The sequence below is a fragment of the Bombus vosnesenskii genome, unplaced genomic scaffold (assembly GCF_011952255.1).
Source record: "Bombus vosnesenskii isolate JDL3184/JDL3185 unplaced genomic scaffold, Bvos_JDL3184-5_v1.1 scf7180000013309, whole genome shotgun sequence".
Classification (NCBI taxonomy): Eukaryota; Metazoa; Arthropoda; class Insecta; order Hymenoptera; family Apidae; genus Bombus; species Bombus vosnesenskii.
Genome location: NW_022882958.1, coordinates 1,567,059 through 1,586,207, shown reverse-complemented (window position 1 = coordinate 1,586,207; position 19,149 = coordinate 1,567,059). Strand labels below are relative to the sequence as shown.

The window sequence follows — 19,149 nt, the reverse complement described above, 5'->3', positions numbered from 1 at the left end:
TTCCTGCGATCCTAATGATCTCAAAAGAACATCCCTCGCTGTTTTTCACAATAAGTACACCCCATAGAAACAGATTGCAACGAAATATATTATGAAATTTTTCTATAAATAAGAAGATTTTCTATAAATAAGATGGCCTTGAAACACAAAAAATTGCAAGATTCTCGAACGATTGATAGAAACGCGTCCGTTTCGCATGTTTCGTTCCGGATGACGAACGAATGCCGGTTTGGAAATAGATTTGACAGAGGACCTTCTTCCTTTCTTCCAACTCGATTCTCTAAAAAACAATTTCTCCTCTTTTGTCTACGTTGTCTACTTTCGCTCAGTACACGTCGGCATTATTTGTTTTATTCAGCGGCCAGTGAAATCGTTCGAAGTAATTCCACGCTGGTTGATGGAATAGGTGTTGAATAGAAATGGCAGAGCGCATTCAGTGCTCCGCCAATACAATCGGTGAGCCAGGCCGTTTGTCCGTGAATGAAAGTTGAATGAAACGGTGACAGTCGAACGTGGGCGGTAGAAATAAAGTGCGGTGGGTGGTAGGCGGAGAAAATAAAAAAAAAAAAAAAAAAGAAGGGAGAGGGTTGCTGGGCGAGAGTTTCTCGAATTAAACGATCTCGATCATCGACGATCTCTTCGGTTATCATCGAGATCGAAGTGCCGCACGATTTTGAGTAGTTTACTCTTGAAACGAGAAACTCATTGATATTTGAATGAACTTGTATTATAGTTTTCTTGAATTGTTCATTTACTTAGGTACGGCATTACCGAAGTACATTGTCGAATTCTGGTATTATATCCTGGTTTGAGTCTTTTACTTTTGTTCTAGCAAACAAAAATATACTTGATGGTATAACAGAAATAACGTAAGTGGAATGAGAAGGTACGAAAATCGACAACGATTCTTCCATATTGCCCTTAAACTGTTTTAAAGAAATTCTTTAACATTGGGCAAATGTGATTAAGAATGAAAATAGATCGTGTAGATACAGTATCGTTGACCTTTGTGAATGGAATATGACACTGAAGTTTGATCGTGTTATTTAACCTCTATTTTTTGATACTACCGCTATCTAATTATACAGGGTGGTTGGTAACTGGTGATACAAGCGGAAAGGGGGTGATTCTACGCGAAAAAAGAAGTCGAAAATATAGAATAAAAAATTTTTTTTTTAATTTTTCCATCGAGACAACGATCTACAGTGAGATCCGTTATGACGAGACGCGATAAAGTGCACGCATACCGAGCGAAAATTCAAAGTCGATTTTCTCGAGAACAAAGCCTCAAACGAAAGATTTTTATTCTATATTTTCGACTTCTTTTTTCGCGTAGAATCACCCCCTTTCCGCTTGTACCACCGGTTACCAACCACCTGTATAAAATAAACCAAAAGCTATAAAATATATCCTTTCTCTCGAACCTTATAGACGCAGGATATTTACATAAAAAGACTGAGAAAGGCTTGTGCTCCTTGCACGAAGACAACGAACAGTGGAATTCTCACAGGTAACCGTAGGTAAAGTTCGTAGGAAGTCTAGTGTTTACCTGATAATTTCCACAGAGGCAGGTGACGATGTGACCGGTTTCAGAGACAAGCAAAAGATGGTCCACGTTCTCCAGGGTTATGTTGCTGACACAGTGACAGCCGCTGTCTCCGCACTTGGTCTGGCAAGGGTTGTTCGGACCCTGCTTCGAGCTGCTCTCAATCTACGGACAGAGGAACAACAACGACTGCCACGACCGCTCACGATCTGGCATTGTCTAACCAAGATTCTCGCAAGAATCCATGGAACTTTTTCTTGTTCTATGAATTTCTCACCATTCTTCTTCTCTTTCGCGCAAACTTCTTCTTTTCTTTCGTTCAATTCGATGAACTTGACGTAGAAGTAGATTCAGATTTAAATTCTCCGAAATATACAGATGAAGATTGCAGGAAGAAAAGTGATAAGTGTGTTCTTGCGGATTTTTTTTTTTATTTTAATGTCGCTTTATGACTGGAAAAGGAATATTTGAATATAAAATGGCTAAAAGTGGAAAGAACATGTTAAGTCCAAAGACGTGGTCGACGAAGTTTTGTAGAAGCCAAAGTTATATTAAGGCGTACAGTATTTTTATATTACGAGCAATATTTTTGAAACTACGAAGAGGGGGAAATTAAATCTAAGCATTATTGTGACATATTGATTTTGAAAATGTGATTTATAGTCTTCTTTGTGTAGTCTTCGTTCGCTTCGTGGAAATATGGAAATTTCGATGAAACGTGTATCCAGATTTAATACCAAGTATCGAATTGATTGATACGAATTCGTACAGTATTATGTCTATTTAAAAAAATACAAAATAAAACAGAATTAAAGAGCTTGAAATTTTAAAATGAATCAGAAATACAAGAGGTTCGTAGAAAATATCGGATGGAATATAAAAAGCATAGACTCGATCGTTCTCCGAAAAATGTCTCTATCAAAGGATTATCGTTGAATTCGAGTGGGCAAACAAGAATCGTGAAACTTACGCGAATGATGACCGACTGATTAGCTGCTGGAATGAAGTGCTGCCTGCATTTTATGGGACCCTCCATGGCGAATAATCGGTGAGGCTCCGGATGTACCACGGAACCCTTCACCGGTGACGTCAGCCCGTAATATTCGACGTCGCACACGCTGGCCGGCTGTTGAGTGCCACCCTCGCGTTCTGAAATATCGACAAGTCGTTGCTGTCGTTGAACGATACGAATTCAATCGACGAAGCCGGCGTCGGAAGGATTAAAACTATTTTCGATGCTCCGATGACCAGTCGAATTGCCAGATAAATCGCTCTCCCTCCAACGAATGTTGCATTTAACGAAGATCGTTCGTTAAACGATTCTACGTTTCATCGAATATATTTAATGTGTTTTATTCAATTTCTTTGCAATCCTGTTGTAAAATGGTTTTCTTTACATGGAAATTGACCTACAGAGAGGTAATAACTTTGGTTAAATGAATATTAGAGGATGGTTTGGTCTGTGTTTAGCGGTTCGGCCTGTTCGATTATCAATCTTCCCATTCTACTTAAACGGCAGTTTTAATTACTTCGTGTTGATTATTTCTATCTTTTTTATATATTTCCGATACTTTGACAACCGGTCAAATCGCAAGATAAATCACTTTCCCATCAACGAACATGATATTTAACGAAAATCGTTCGTTAAACAATTTTACCATTTCATCGATTATATTTAATCTCTTTTATTTTATTTCTTCGCAGTTCTGTTATAAAATGATTTTCTTTGACTGGAAATTGAACCACAGAAAGTTAATAATTGTGGTTAAACGAGTACTCGAGCGCCGTTTACTCCGCATTTGGTTGTTTCGCTTGTCTAGTCACTAACCTTCCTGTTCTACTTAAAAGCCAATGTTCTAATTAATTTGTTTTTTTAAATATAATTCTACTTCTTCCTATTTTTTCATACGTTTTACTTTCTTTTAGGTTCATACACTATACCTTTATGTATAATTTATAGTTGGTAACAATTGTCAATAGGAAAGCCTCAGGAGCACAGGTTTCAGAACGTAACTGTGCATAGAGAAAACACGATTTAAACGAAAGAAATTAAATATTGGGCTGTAACATAAATTTTTCCTGTTTTTATATATAGTTTAGTAAAGATAAAAACAGGATGAATTTATGTTAAGACTCAGTATAATATAATTTTATTTATATCATCGTTTATAGGACATAAATGTAATACAAACTGCAGCAAATTGTACTGATAGACGGTCATATTAAAGTCAAATGCACGGTACTATATCGTCAAGTTCATTTCTGCGTAATCGAGGCGCGCGATACTTTGTCGCACGACGATTTCGTCATTCAACGTTGGCGAGATGTCGGCTAAATTAGCGGAGTAATTTCAGTTTCGCGAACGATACGTCAAACGTGAACTCGTCACGTTGTAAAAGCTCGCCGCACGTTGTTGCGCCGGGTAACCAAAATTCTGCGCGCGATACGACCTCAGTAAATAAACATGAACGTTAATCGTGAGTTTTCCAGAATCGTGTTTAATAAAGTAAAATAGGAAACATGTTTGCGACGAGATGGAATTTTGCGCAAACGATTCACTCTCTTATGGTTATTACGCAATTCCTGTACATTCTTCTCGCTGCAGTTTTTGTATAAAAATTAAGGAAATATTTGAAAGTTTGAACTGATAGTACTTTGAGTATAATATAATATTTCCTTTGACAATTTTACTAAATCTGAAGTAGTAAATAAGGAAAAGCGTTATATTAAAATTTTCATCGTTTGATGTTCTTAAATTTAGAGATATATTCTTTCGAGATTTGCAGGGTTAAAGTATAAATTATTATAACTACGAGACATACAACTACATAAAAACTATGATTACGAGTAATCTAACGTTCTTCTTTGTATTCAAAACTATTCCTTTATCCGCTATAATTATTACTAGTTACTGAAATTAAAAGTTTGATATTTAATTACAGTTAGCATAAGACTCTGGTATTATAAGAATTTTATTTCCACCAGGAAAATAGAAACATTTCTCCTTTCACGTTCTTTCTTTACGCAAGTTCTCCTGCAAGAGTTTCAGAAGACATCGGTCTCGTGTATGCACGGAAACAAGGGAACTTTCGCTGCGAGAACACTCCGATATCACCTATTTTTCCTAACTTTTCCATGTTTCTAACTTCTTTTCCTTCCTCTAAGTTCTTTCCTTGAGTTTCATTTTAACGACATTTTCGTTTTGCAGTTTGCTTACGTATATGCAATGCCTGTTTAAGATACGATTTCACAAAACGTGTCTGTGTATTTTGATCTTTTACGATCGTATTATACTTATAAAGACTAGCATAATGCAATTCGAATATTTATATGTCGGATTTGTTGGGTTGGCGCTAGTTTTAGGGGCGCGTTGCGTATCTTCATTAGGACAAGCCATCGTAATTGTTCAATGAGGTTTATATTTACAATTATATGTACAAGCGTTGATTTAACAGGTTTTAACAATTTAACCTGATTATTAGACACTCTTAAAGTAAAGACAATGTTCTTTAGGTTCGAACGAATCCACGGTCAACGGGATAACTCTTTGTACAATCGAATATGTTTTGAAACTCAAAGTGACGTTAGTTGTGACGCACGGTATCTTTCTGACTCATTGACCAGACGTTGCGTGTAAACTCTTCAAGGTGATCGTAAGAATAAAAGACTGACACGATCACACTTGTCAATTGCGTATTGACCGGTTTTATCAACAAAATTCCAGGCGCCGTTACCAGGCAGACTCGCGTGAAGCTGTCACAGCTCCTGCTTCGGGGCTTGTTCGTTAATACAGCGTGTGTCCCTCAAAATTGATACTTCTACTGTTAAGTAAAAACGTTCATCCCGTGACCGTGGCTACGATCGGCGATCGGTTGTGTCACCTCGACTGCAAGCCCACTGTCACAAACCTTGGGCAAACGTAATCAGATCGCATCACAACAACTACTTCTAAGTTCTATTATTTAAGTACAGCTATAATGAATAGTTTAGACCAAAGTATCGGGGATCTTCCCAAAATTTCAAAAGAAAGGCCCGATGTCCCTACATCTCCGACATGTGTATATTGTAGGTAGAATGATATAGAAATGTACATATGTTGATTGCATCCCATTTTTAAATTTATTTTTAAAAATAAATTTTATAAATAAATAAATTGTCTTTTTAATTTATTGCAACAATAATATAGCTATATTGAAAAACAATCTTTCGCGTTTATTTACGCGAAATATCTCACTTTTTAATTACAGTCAAATACTTATGTAAACAAATGTTATGAAATTGAATATATGGATATGTACTTTGCACGTTCCTCTGCAACATTTGCAGTTTTTAAATATTTGTATTTATAAATAGTTGAATGTCGATTTGTTCGATTATTTCATTTTATTTTATATTTTACAGGCTTCATTTTATTTTAATTGAGAAATACGTCGAGTTTCGAATTATTTGAATTGCGAAAAGTAACTGATGATAAAATTAAGCAGTGTCGGTATAAAAAAAACTGTCAAATTTTCATCGATCTAATCATTTCTATGAAATGTTAACAAACTCCTAGAGACATTATAAAATCACACATTTCCGATTTTTTTCGTTATAAAGTAGTTTCGATCGAAGTAGGTCACCGTCTGTATAATTCAGCAGCTAATGCGGTGACACGGAAACCGCCTTTTAATCGACTAAATATTTCCTGGATACAAAGTTGCGCTTGATTCAAAGTTCCGTGCACCAAATCTCGAAAGTTGCACAAATAAAAAAGTAGGATACGATTTCGTAATGAATCTACAAATACGTAAAAGTCCTGATTTCTGAAGAATATTTTCGAATAAAATAGCGGCGCTAAATGAGGTCTTTCTGCAAATCTTTTTCTTTAAAAAAAGGAGTTGTATGAGAAAATAGCTACCAAAAAAATATTCTTATTTTCAATCTCAGAAAGTTGATAGGAAATACTTTGATCCTTCTTTTTCGTATCTTTTTTTTTCGTCGGAATATCGAACGAATTTATTACTTTGAAGCGTTTTCGCGGAGAACAGCCGCGAAAGCGAAATTTGCACGTTTCGTTTCGTACGCGAAAATTTCGCGAGGCCATCGCGAGCGAAGGTCGGTGGTCGAGCAGTTTTCGTATATAAGAAAATCGGTCTCTCTGGATGAGATAAAATTTTACGCACCGATAGATTGTCCTTTGGTATTACGGCAATACCGATCCTAAAAGCGACAATCGGTGAATTTGCATGCGAGAAAAATTGTACAATAGTGTTATTCTAGGCCGTACGTTCTTTTTCAAAAGAATATTCTATTAATCGAGAAGTCGAGTCAATGTTCGTATAATACTTGGGTCGGATGCATAAATGCATGACGATATCGTGGTCCGTCGATCAATCTGACATGTCTTTATTATCGTTTCGTGATTTCATCGTAGAGTAAATCTTCTCCATGTACGAACAATCTTTCAGAAAATGGTATGATATTGTAAATAGTATATTATGTACATTTTCTTCCAAAAATAAAAGATTAATTTAGATTATACGTTTGTGAGATTCAAAACTATTTTCTTAACTAGAAAGAAAAGGAAAAATCCCAAATATTATAAAATTATAAAAATCGCAAATTCATAAATTAGAGTGAAAATTAAACAGAAATTAAACAAGTGGTTAAAAAATTTAAGAGACACGCAAGTATGAAACTCATCATCTTCACAATTCATTCCCTTTGATCGTTTAAGATATTTAGAAAAATATTTTCTCATTTTAAATTGATATTTAAAGAGAATAATTAATGACTCTCCATTCACCAAACGTTTGATCGATCGATCTGCGCCGTGCTTTCGATTCATCGGCAAACAGTTGCGCTTGATGGCATTATTTCGTAACATAAAGTCATCAGTACACAATGAAGGTGTCCGGGAAAAAAAATTGGTGACCGTTAATACCGGGAAAATGTCACGAATTGAAAGTCAGCATGGCGACAAACTGCCGGCATCGATTTGACGATGATTGACGGATGTCGTGGTCGTTCGTCAACGTTATTACGTTTACACGCGGTATACGCGTGTCTGAACACGGCGTTCGTCACTCGATCGATAAGTCCGACTTCGTGGTCGCAATCGAAATTGAAAAATCTAATCAATGGCCAACATGTCCGGAAAAAGTTTTCGATGGACTTGTCGAAACGGCGACGTACCAATATTACCTTTCACTTGTGTTTAATCGATTCTCTAATATTATTAATCATTAAATTACGGAACAAGCTGATGCAGGTGAGTCTTTCGTCGATATTTCCTTTACTGTTCGTAAAATGAACAGGTAGGAAATAATGTGCGACGAGATAGCCAGATAAAAACGTGAAAGAGAAGACTGGAATAGGTCGGAAAAGTCTGTTCGTATAAATTGCACGTTTCGAATTTAGGTACTTCAGCAATGAGTTATCAGAATTACACTACGATTAACTCTGTCCTCGTACTGGGATTGGTGCTGGTTTTATTAAATATTCATCGGAGAGTCTGACGATTTTCATCGTTTATCATTACGCGTCTGCGTCGGCGTAAGAGTGATTTTTCGGATGATTGCGTTTTTCTGTGCGCGACACAGGATAAATCCAGGCTGGATTATCGATTTCCATTTAATGGACACCCCATGAAGGCGAATAAAATCGGTGCAGGTGTGTAATGAACGTGTCCGTATTTGCATACGCGGTTCTTTTTTCGGTTAACTTTATACGACAATCAAATTCAAATCGCGCATCTATATATCTGTTCCGATATATCACGATCTCCTTATACGATCGCGATCAAATTCGACGCTTTGCTTTATTTTCCTTCTTTTAAATTGCCACATGGAATCTCTTTTCATTGAATCTAAGCGAACTACGTTTCGTTAAATTATACATGAAATTTAGAACAAAGAAAATTTACGTATTCGGCATCCTTTGTTCCAAGCTTTCGTTATTAAGGTAGCATACATGACAAAGGATGTAGCAGTATTACGTCAAAGGCTCTTATCTTTGCTACATGGTAAAGACGTAGTATAATATCGAAGATCTTCCGCCCCTTTTAAGCCGAAAGACACTATATGGAGTTATCAGATATGGAGGTTGTCAATAACTTTTTCATAGCTTATCACGTTTTATTTTTAATTAGATAATTTTAATTAACTTAATGTAACTTGATTCGAGTAAGAAATCGTACAGTTTAATTCTCTTCTTTTTCTCCGCGTAAGATTTAAGCCACACTTGCAATTAGTGTAAGTAGTTGTTTTACAGAATAATCTACTTTCAACGTAAGAAAGAATATCTCTTGAAATATAAACGAACGCATCTTCACATTTCTTTTCTATTTAACAAATTATCAAACAGTAGGAAGCTCTCGTAAAGTTTTTGGCACCACTTTTCAACCCTCGTCTCGTACCAGACCCTTCCGTCGCCTTCCAAATTTTTCAAGAAAATCAGGAAGAGAAAACTTTACGAAGGAGTGAACGGCGATAATCGGACCCAATAAAAGATTCATAGCCATTCGATCGGACGACCAATAGTTCCCGTCTCTTTTCGCCACCACTGGGTAACATTATGGCAGCATCTTATGGTTCTGTTCTATCGGATGGTTACCTGTCTAACTATACCTGTATAGGTATATGGAAGTATAAAAAGATCCAAGAATAAACTTTGGTGCAAATAAATTGATTATTCAGAGAATAGAACAAACTGAATGGTAGATAACGGTGTAATCTGTTCTGCTTGTCAACTTTTATAATTGCGAGTTGGGGTTACTAATTTCAATAGAAATGTGTTATTAATTTAGGAATACCAATTTTGAGGTATAAGAAATTTAGAAAAAAAATACACATTGATCGTTATTTTGCATTTATGTGATCAACATTGATTACGATCGATTAAAAGGTAAAAGAAAACGATGATATTCTTTAAATGTTGTTAATGTCATCTTCTTGTAGTGAATTAACTCGTTTATTTTGTCTTTTGAGAATTGAACATTGATTGAATAGCAACTTATCGTAATGAAATTAAAAAGCTAATAAAAGACAGAGTTGATCAGTTTTGCTTTTGGAAGATTTGAATATCACTGTCGTAATTTAAATCACACGATCGTGAGTGTTAAATAAGTTCTTTTTTCCGATATTGTTTCAGGAAACGCGAGTTGTACGAGCGCTGTACGCCTACAATGACCGTAAATGCAGCTGTATGGATAGTGTTACGTTCTTGGCCACGAGCCAACTAGGTTCTCGGATTATCATGTGCACGGACGCATCTATATTCATTCGGTTAAGGATTCGGATGGTCCGATACATCGGCTTACAGGGGCAGTAATTAGTCGTTGGTAATTAGCAGCCAGACTAAAGCACTTGGTCTCGGATAGCTCGATCGAAGAATAGAAGTCAAAATAATTGATCTGTCGCATATGCATATTCGCATACGGCCGCAAGATTTTCTTCTTCTTTCTCGTATCGATCGTAAATTAATCCTCGAAGCATTGGACACGAACGAAAATGCCTTGCTCAGTTCGTTTTAATTAAAAAATGTTTCATCGACTTCTTTTTGATTGACTGTATATCATTTTATGGAGAAAGTACAAGTTAACGAGGGTACACGTAGAGTAAGTTGAAATTTTAATGATGAAACGATATCATTCTTTCGATATGATCGAGCTGCGTTCGTGTTTTTATTAGGAAATATATCGAAGAAAGTTGAATGAAAATAGTCCTTTGTTCGAATATCATTTGCATTAACATACTAATTGTATAGCAATCAGTCGCATTACTTTTTTTATCGAACAATCAGTATTGATTACGCGTACACCTTTGCTGACTGTGGAGTAAAAGGTGGTTCAAATATCTCGGCTGCATATTGTGTTCTTTCCCTCCTATTCATTACGCAATGCTTAATTAACCTTGTGTAATTGGAATTTTGTTTGCTTGACGGGATGAAGAAATTCTAATTGACTATACCTTTTCATTTCAATTTGAAAGCAGCTAACCAGCCATTCTTACGAATCAGATCGTTTGACGTTAGCTTGTAACATGGTGGTAATAAAATAAAGTAGAAGAAATAGATACTTGGCTATGTAGCTTTCAAAGCACAAATTATTACATATTGATCATTTACCGATTTTCTTTTTGTTTTCGCATAAAATTTCCTGCTGACCTTACAGTTAGACTATGAATTTTTATACACTTGCGATAAATTCATAAACGCTGGGGGTAGCCCACATAATAACCAAACAACTAAAAAATTCTACCAAGTGTCAAAATTAGACAAATTGTGAATGTGAAATATTAAATAAAAAAAAAACTTGCGATAAATGTAAGTATGCAGGCATGAGCACAAATGCAAAAATACATAAAGTATCGAAAGTGAAATAAATTTAATGACATTCCTTATAGAATAATCACGTTGATTTAAGTTTTTATCAATATCCGTAAACATATGAGTTTGTATAAATAACCATAGTCTGTTGATAATGTTCATAAAATCACGGGCAACTATCGTTCAATTTCCATTGAAAAAACCCAATGAAAAAACGTTTACTTCTCTATATACCGTGTACGTATGACAGTTGGAAGAATCGAAGTAAACCTATTATCCATTAGGATCTGAAAACTGGCAAGATCTTATTGAAAACAGCGATGTAACGATCTAAAAACCCCTCCGATACTTTTATACGTAACGTTCGAATCGTTGAAAAGATGTGAAAGATAGTCGGCTTACCATCGTGAAAGTAATAAGAGACGTCCATGTATTCCTCGTCGGTGAGGCCATTGGTGGCTCGTCTCAGAACGACCGTCATATCTCTGCCATTAGACGAGTACCTTTTCGGCTCGACATACCTGCAAAAGAAAAAAAGAAGAAAAGAAAGGAAACGAGAGGAAAAACGAAAATAGAATCTGCTTTTACACAGCAGTCACCTTAGCTAGCTAGCAGGTAGTAATTCGTAAGCTCTCTCTCTCTGTGTGTGTGTGTGTGTGTGTGAGAGGGAGGCGAAGGAGGGATTCGCGTCATTTCTTCGCGGAAAACACGTCGTTCCGCGGAGACCGGCTGTAAATCACACGACTGCTATCAGAAATGTCGTAAAGCTCGCGGCTCTATCTTCCATCGGATATCTTCGAACGGATGCTCCCCGTGGTTTCAACGAGCCGAACCGTGTGTAATTCAGAAGCAAACATACCTGCGCTCGATCGTTTTCTCACGCTTCTTGGATCTGACGAGAGATTCTGACTTTTATCGCACGAGCCCGTTTGCTCATTAGTTAAAAAATCATTAGTTCTCGACCCACCAAATATTACCGAGAGTATTTTCTAACGTTTTATTTTATTTTTACACATAGCGTAATATCTTTTATACTTTTGCAGCCTTCAAGTTTTCATAAATGGATAGACATCCGCAACGTAGAAATAATATTTTCGAAAGGCTAGTAAAGGTATAGTTGTTAGAATAGGATGTAAGTTATGTCTAATAGAAATTATATTTCGGTGTTTCGCCATGATAGCTTAAAAAATTCTCGATTTAGATAATAAAAATTTAAAGAAAGTCGAGGAAGTCGAAAAACGATCTTAAAGTTGCGTAATAGATCGGCAAGTAATAAAAAGAGAATATTTATCGTATGTAGATATGCAAACACCTGCGAGCAATCACTAAAGGAAACCAATTTCATCCCATTTGAAATTCTGCTATTGTCAGTTTGGTATTTCTCAAGAGTCGATAGTAACGGGAGAACGTCGAACGTCTTTCAGTCGAGTCGTTTCTCTCAGAATGCGGCCGTGTGAATAATAAACGCCGCGTTTGGCACGTTTGCTCAGCCGGCTATTATGAATAATGTTCGCTTCGATTTGTTCCCGAGGACTCTGAATAGAATTCACAAGGATTTTCCGGTAAGGACAAACACACACACACACACACGCACAAAGGAAAGTGAAGTCCTCCTACAGACATCGTTTTCCATCACTCTGTTTCTCTTTCTCGTATCCTACTCGTTTCTTTTCTTTTATGACGCTAAGTCGAAACGCCCGAAGGAAGTTTCCCGTGAATTATGAAGCCGGCGCCTTTATGTCAAAGCGGTACGTCTCACCATATACTTGACAAGCTTACGTGTGCTACGTTTCCACGCGATGTATGTAAGTTGGGCAAGTAGTGGCACAAAGCGCCATGTAAATTTTCCACGTCGTTCACTTCCATTTTGCTCGGCTCGAAGTTGCAAATGAACGTCCTGGGAACGGTGTCTCGCGATAACCCACGCCTGAATCCTCCATGAGACAGCGTATAGTGATAAGTCAATGTTTGCCGCAACGGTTTTGTCCCATGATAACGTCTTGTCGCGTGCCATCGGACGGTTATTAATTGATGGAATAAATTAACACGGTTTTTGGCTTGGCGGACGCGACACCGGTATTCGACCGATTTCCCAGTAAATTAATTAGTTGCGTGATTAAAAAGTGAATAGGAAACAACGTTCTAATGTATATTTGGTGCGATCGTGTTATCGAGTGATAACAACTGACGCCTCTTCCGAAATTATATTATTTCTGAATAATATAGGGAATTTTAATACGACTGAGATCGGTTACGAAAAAAGTGATGCGAATTTTATGGGTCTATGGGATATCGGTTTACGGTTACCTTTCTGGATTTTAAAAGTGTCAATAAATTTTTATGAGACTCGGAACAATAATAAAGTAATTCCATATAAAGGAGATTAATATAATTAAATTGGTTATGAAGAAGGTTATATGAATTTTATGGATCTACGAGCTGTCATAAAAATACTATTTTTAACTTTTAAGGCGGTACAAAATTCTTGCGAGAGTAATAATGTGAGCATATGGAAGCTTGACACAGATAAGAAACTAGATATGAAAATCTAAATTTAGCTCGTTTAAATGTATAAGAAATTGTAAGAGTGATCTCTCCGACTTTTAGAGAATGGTATCAAAGGTTCTTGTAAAATTCAGCATGGTAATAAGAGTGCTTCCTCATAAAGAGCCTTGAATAATTTCAGATATGTATGTAAAACCTGCGAATATCCGTGGTTGAAATATTTAAAGAGTTATTTCTTCGACTTTAAAAATATTATTCCAGAGATTTTCTTAGAGGCCAAAGACCATTCGGAGATCTTCGTATCATTTTAGGAGCCTTCGAATTCCGGAATTCTTTAATTTCTCAATCCTACCCAACGTCCAAGAATCTCCCAATTTTTTGAGACATATCAAAATCGATTTTCAAAGATCTCCGTGTTCCTCGAAGTCCCTTAAACTTTCGGCATCGCTGAAACGTTTACCATCTCTGGAAAGACATCTCGAAGTTTCGTAGCCCTGCGAACTTCTGAACTCATCCAATTCATAATATCCTTTAGATCCTGCAATATCCCATAGATTCACCGAGTCGGTTACATCGTTTGAGAGTTATTTAATGAGTTTTGAGGCACAAAAAGCGCGCCTCTAAAAATTACAGTATCCCATTAAACATCGCGAACCTAGGAAATTCGTTTTTAAATGGATTCACTCCTTTGTTCCTGAGTTAATATGATTTTGGAAATTATAATGCTCCGTTTCATTAGCGATACAAGGCGTTGGTCTCGATAATCGTAGCACGACAAAGCGACGAATATAGAGAAGATCACATTTTCAAAACTGGGTCAAACGACTTGAGTCCTTTTGAGAAGTTAGAAGGACTAGTTTACCAATCTCGTCTAGTTTACTAAATGACATGTAAATGAAATTTTTGAAAATACTGCAATTGCTCGGAATCAAAAGGGAAAGTAGTAAAGATCACTTTTTACGACATTTTTACATCAATTTTATACACGCAGAAAATTTCATTGAAATCGGTTGATCCGGAAATAAGCAACCAACATCGAAAGATGTAAGAGTCTTTAAAGTTATTGCAGCTTCTGGCCGATAGTCATGAAAAATTGAGTATTGAAAATGACAACGTGAGTTCATGCTCGTCATCCATTTGCAGATGCGTTAGTTATAAGAAATAGTAACTAGAGGATGATTTTAGTTACGATCGATAGATTTAATCGATAGGCTTAAGATGCCTTTTTGTTTTTATCCCTAGTTTTCGTAAGCGCGTGTAATAAAGGTTTTTTTTGGCTCAGAACGGTGTGATAGATTTATCCATTCAATAAAATAATAACTATTCCGATCTTACCTCTGAGTATAGAAATAAGAACATTGAGATTTTCACCATTTTTAACCATTGTAACTCACAGCAGTGTTTATTGATTTCTATAAAATTTTCACCATGTATTATAATTAAAATAAATCTACAAAATGTACTGTTCAAATTTTCACTACAGATTCAGATAAAAATGTCCTAAAATACTTCTTTTACTAATTTCTTCCCCATTCAATTGCAATCAATAGCAATTTTTTCAAGATTCTTTTTACATATCATCTAGTCAAGTAATCCTTGTAAACTCTAAAAAGAAGTTGTCGTTTGGTCCAGTTTTAAGAAAGTTATTCTGTTTTGAAGCGTATCCGAATACTGTCGCGAGTCACTGTATATATACATATTTGGGAAACCGGAAGATTAACTGCGTTATTGACACAAAACTTGCTTCAGTTACGCCGGTATTTGCGAAATTAGCGAAGTTATAATTTTACCCGCGGTTATGCTACGTTAGCCTCGTGCGATGGTAAGCCGAACGAGGGAACGTTGAAGCGCGAGGGGTTTCCGATTTCTTTGATTAAAAACTTGGAAAAATTTATAATTGCACCGGGCAACGTTTGTTAATTAATGAGCAGCAAACAAGCATAAATAACGAAGGAAAGTTTAAACATAATTTTACGTGAGCAACCGTGGTTTTATGTCTCGAACAACCACCTACAATGTTAATGTTATTTACACCGTTATTTATGCGTCAAGCTGACGTATATACGAAATGAACAAGACATGCCTGCAACTCGAAAAGAAGGAAAACAACAACGAATAAAAGGGAAGAGGGAAAAATAGGAGAAAAATGTGACGAGCATAGCGAATTGCATTTCGCGGCGAATCGGGTAAACGTTGGGGACGAACTCGAATGAGACAACAAAAACTCGTTGAAATTTCACTCGCGAGCCGCGCATACACTATGATGTTACACCGCATAATGCTGCCACGAAATTCGATTTTTCCATCGAAATTCCGTTATTGGTTTTTCAAGAATCTCGGCTTCCATGCGTATCGTTATTACTTTTGATCGTTGCGCTTCGAAACTTAAGCATAAATATCACACATCAATTTTTCTTGTTACGTTTCGTTATTCACCTCAATCATCACAACTAACAGGGTTGACAACATTTTTCATGAAATTATCGATTCACAATGTTACTTTTTTTTTGGACATACGAATGAATTTTTTTTTTTTGGTAAAGTATACAAATAAAGACTTGTCTTTTCTTTGCGATTTCATTGTTTTATATTTCAGTCGTCGATACTCTTAATGTTAAAAGAGTCTTTTTAAGAAAAATTGTGGCAAGAAGTAAAATATGGTTTATATTCGATCGAACAGGTTACTTAAATTCTTCCAATGTACGAAGCAACGTTATTAAATTGGCAGAAAAGATCGCGTCAATGTTTTGGTAGAATAACTCTTTAACTTTCTTGACATTTTTAACTTTCATTCGTGAATCTCTGATATGCGATCGTTGCGCGGGCTCGCAGGGATCCAGTGTGTACTTTTCCTGTGCAAACCAGGTAGGACAGGCAGAACGTAGCGTGCCAGTCTTTTCGAATACCTTACTCGAGAAGATTGTCAGACACCAATCGTGGCTCGTACGTCACTCAAACGAGATTTTAACGCGAACTACACACGGACCAACCATCCCTATGCGTCATATTCACATACACGTGGAACTTCTTTCTTCCTTGCAATTTGCATGAAAGTTTCGGTTCGTTCGTATGGACTGATATGACGTTGTGTTTTTCTGACGGAGAGTTTATTTTCCTAGACTTATTTTTCATTGTTGCTTTTAGCTTTCCCTATTACTTTTTTCTGTTATTCTTCGTTCAGTGCATTGTATGTATTTTATGCATTTAAAATTTAGTGATAAATTTGGGTCAATTTATGATATTTTGATCAGGGTAACGTAAGTAAAATATAGATAATTATTAAACTGGCGCGTTTATGCTGATTCATATGGACTAAGATAAGGTAAACAGAAATATTTTATATTTTAAACATTTCCTATATTCTGATACACCATGCGAATTCTGTGCATTTTTACATCTTTAAATTTGCCAAAAATGTATAAATATCCGTAGTTTGGTAATTCTTGCCCAAACGCGGGAATAAGAATTTTATGTAAATTTGTATAAAATGTCGGAGTTAAATTTTTAACAACGAGTATTACGGATCCATTAGCACACCACTTACAACTGTAAAACTGACGAACGAGGAACGAGCCACTTAACATCTAAAACCAAGTTAACATCGTGGGTAAATAAAGCAATTTATTGCATGGTGTAACGATTGTCAGACTAGTTTCTGTCCACTCTACTTAAGTAGCGTATGTACACAATTGCTGGGACGTATCGAAGCGCAACGAAGTAACGACCATACAAGAGTCGTTGTCACCTGACAATTTATTCATCGTGTACGTACATACACTGAAATTCAACTTTTTATTGATATTAACTCTTTCCTAACAAAGACAAACACCACTGAAAAATAGGATTAACTCTGCCGTGTTCTTTCGATCATTTTAGTCTTAATTGTATTTTTCTATTGTCAACGAAATGCATGAAAAGATCATTGTTGATATGCACGATTATTCATTTTAAGCGCATACTAGAGGCTTTCTTAAAGCTTTAAAGATTTTCTTACATGTTACGAACAAGAATACGTTTGGAACACAAAGATTCGGGAATTACAGCAGAATCATAATAAAAATTATTCTATTGTTCTTCTGTTGTAACTAAACTGCGGATATTTACGCAAATTCGTATTCTTCGTAAATATAATTTACAAAATGGAATTTAGATAGAAAAATGTTCTATCCGTGAAACATTGTGAATGACACTTTGTCATATTTCACTACATATTATACTACATATTACACTATGTCAACTAATATTTTATACATATTTCTGTATATTATGTGCATTGTTCGCATTGTTGTATCATCAAACATGCCATAAACGCATAAAAATCCGCAGTGTGATCGCAACATTCTAATTTTTAATTCCTACTTTAAAGATGTGTATTAACACGAGAACTACCGAGTTAAAACGACTAATATCAGATTTTTCTTTCTCCTACAATCTCAAAATCAATATATACCGGCAATTACCTTAAATATATATACCGTCCAACTGAATAGAAGCCGTTACAACCCCGAGGAGTAACGAGGTATTAACAATCATAATATCGGCTTCTTGACAATCGGTTTTCATTCTCGGCCGCTGCTTTAACGAGCTACGAATCGAAGGCCAAAGTAAACGGCTTTAATTCGATGCGGAAACAATGGCGGTCGAACCGCCGCTTAATCCAGCGCCGTGCCTCGTCTACGGCGATCGCTGATCAATTATTATTGACTCTGCCGGAAATTATACGCGCGGATCTCTCGTCGTGATTGTTTGCCCTGTATTAAGTGCTGCGAACGCTCGATCGCGAGTACCACGGCATTTGATTTTGCCGGAAGCTGCAGGGACCCGATGATCGTCGACACAGTGTGGAGTCGCTTCATTAGTCGTCCTCCTAACGGGCAGAGTGGCTTTTAGTTGGCCGCTGATGCCACGCGGAGATTAAATTACTCAACAACCCCTGGTGCCCTCGATTGATCCTCGATGTATCTCGTCTACGCATGGACGCGGATTAAACGGCGCGTGCTGTGTCCTACTCGTATGGATAATCGTGGTCGTCCGTTTTTATGCTGTCACGTGTAGCTGGCGTACGTGGATCGCGAATGAAATCAATAATTGGTTTTACGATGTGGAGTTTATTTAGGATGAAATTTGTTTTTTCAAGGCGTGATCAGTGATTAGCTCAATAAAAGTTTCCAGGCCTTTTTGGGCTAGTTTGTTCGAATTGTTTCTTACTTCGTTAGTCGACGGCTTTTGACTGTATTCTAAACTTGGTTAAAGTTGTTAAGATGTTGATAGCAAATATTTTGAGTACACTGATAGTACAATCTGTCGATCGTTTCTATATTCTACATAGGAAAATGCTGAGTTCTATCAATTTGTCCTCCGAATCCCGATGAATCTATGCTTTCAATCTTTTCAAACATTACATATTTTCAAACACAATGGCCAGAAAATCAATTCTGCTTGGTCGCCAACTACTGAAACAATTCAACGTCTGCATATTATTAAACCAACGAAGAAGAAATTCAACAAGTTTCATCGGTGCGTTTTGTTTAGCTTTAAACCACAAACCAGCTCTTCTCCGTTGGTTAAAGGTTTTTTCCCACTGGTTTTCCATGGAACAGCTTGTCCCCGTATCCGTGGACGAACGATAAGCCCTGCACCGGTGGTTGATCGCATTATTACCGGGCACAAAATATTCCAGCCGGTTCTTGCTCGCGTCCCTCTCACTAAAGTCGCTTTAAATGCATCGTGAAAGTCGGACCGCGGCTGAACAATGGAAAACGTGCCTCCGGCTACGAAGAAGAACGGGT

General features: G+C 36.6%; 1 protein-coding gene across 5 annotated transcripts in view; it reads right to left on the bottom strand.

Moving 5' to 3' along the window:
- Positions 1-19,149, bottom strand: part of LOC117234791 — a 269,398-nt gene that overhangs the window by 6,665 nt on the left and 243,584 nt on the right. For all 5 annotated transcript variants that reach the window (XM_033496329.1, XM_033496331.1, XM_033496330.1 and 2 more), the window contains exons 12-14: positions 11,258-11,376; positions 2,517-2,695; positions 1,550-1,711 (exon numbers count right to left, since the gene is read on the bottom strand). In XM_033496329.1, the coding sequence (XP_033352220.1) occupies positions 1,550-1,711; positions 2,517-2,695; positions 11,258-11,376 (460 nt within the window). The remainder of the gene's footprint in view (positions 1-1,549; positions 1,712-2,516; positions 2,696-11,257; positions 11,377-19,149) is intronic.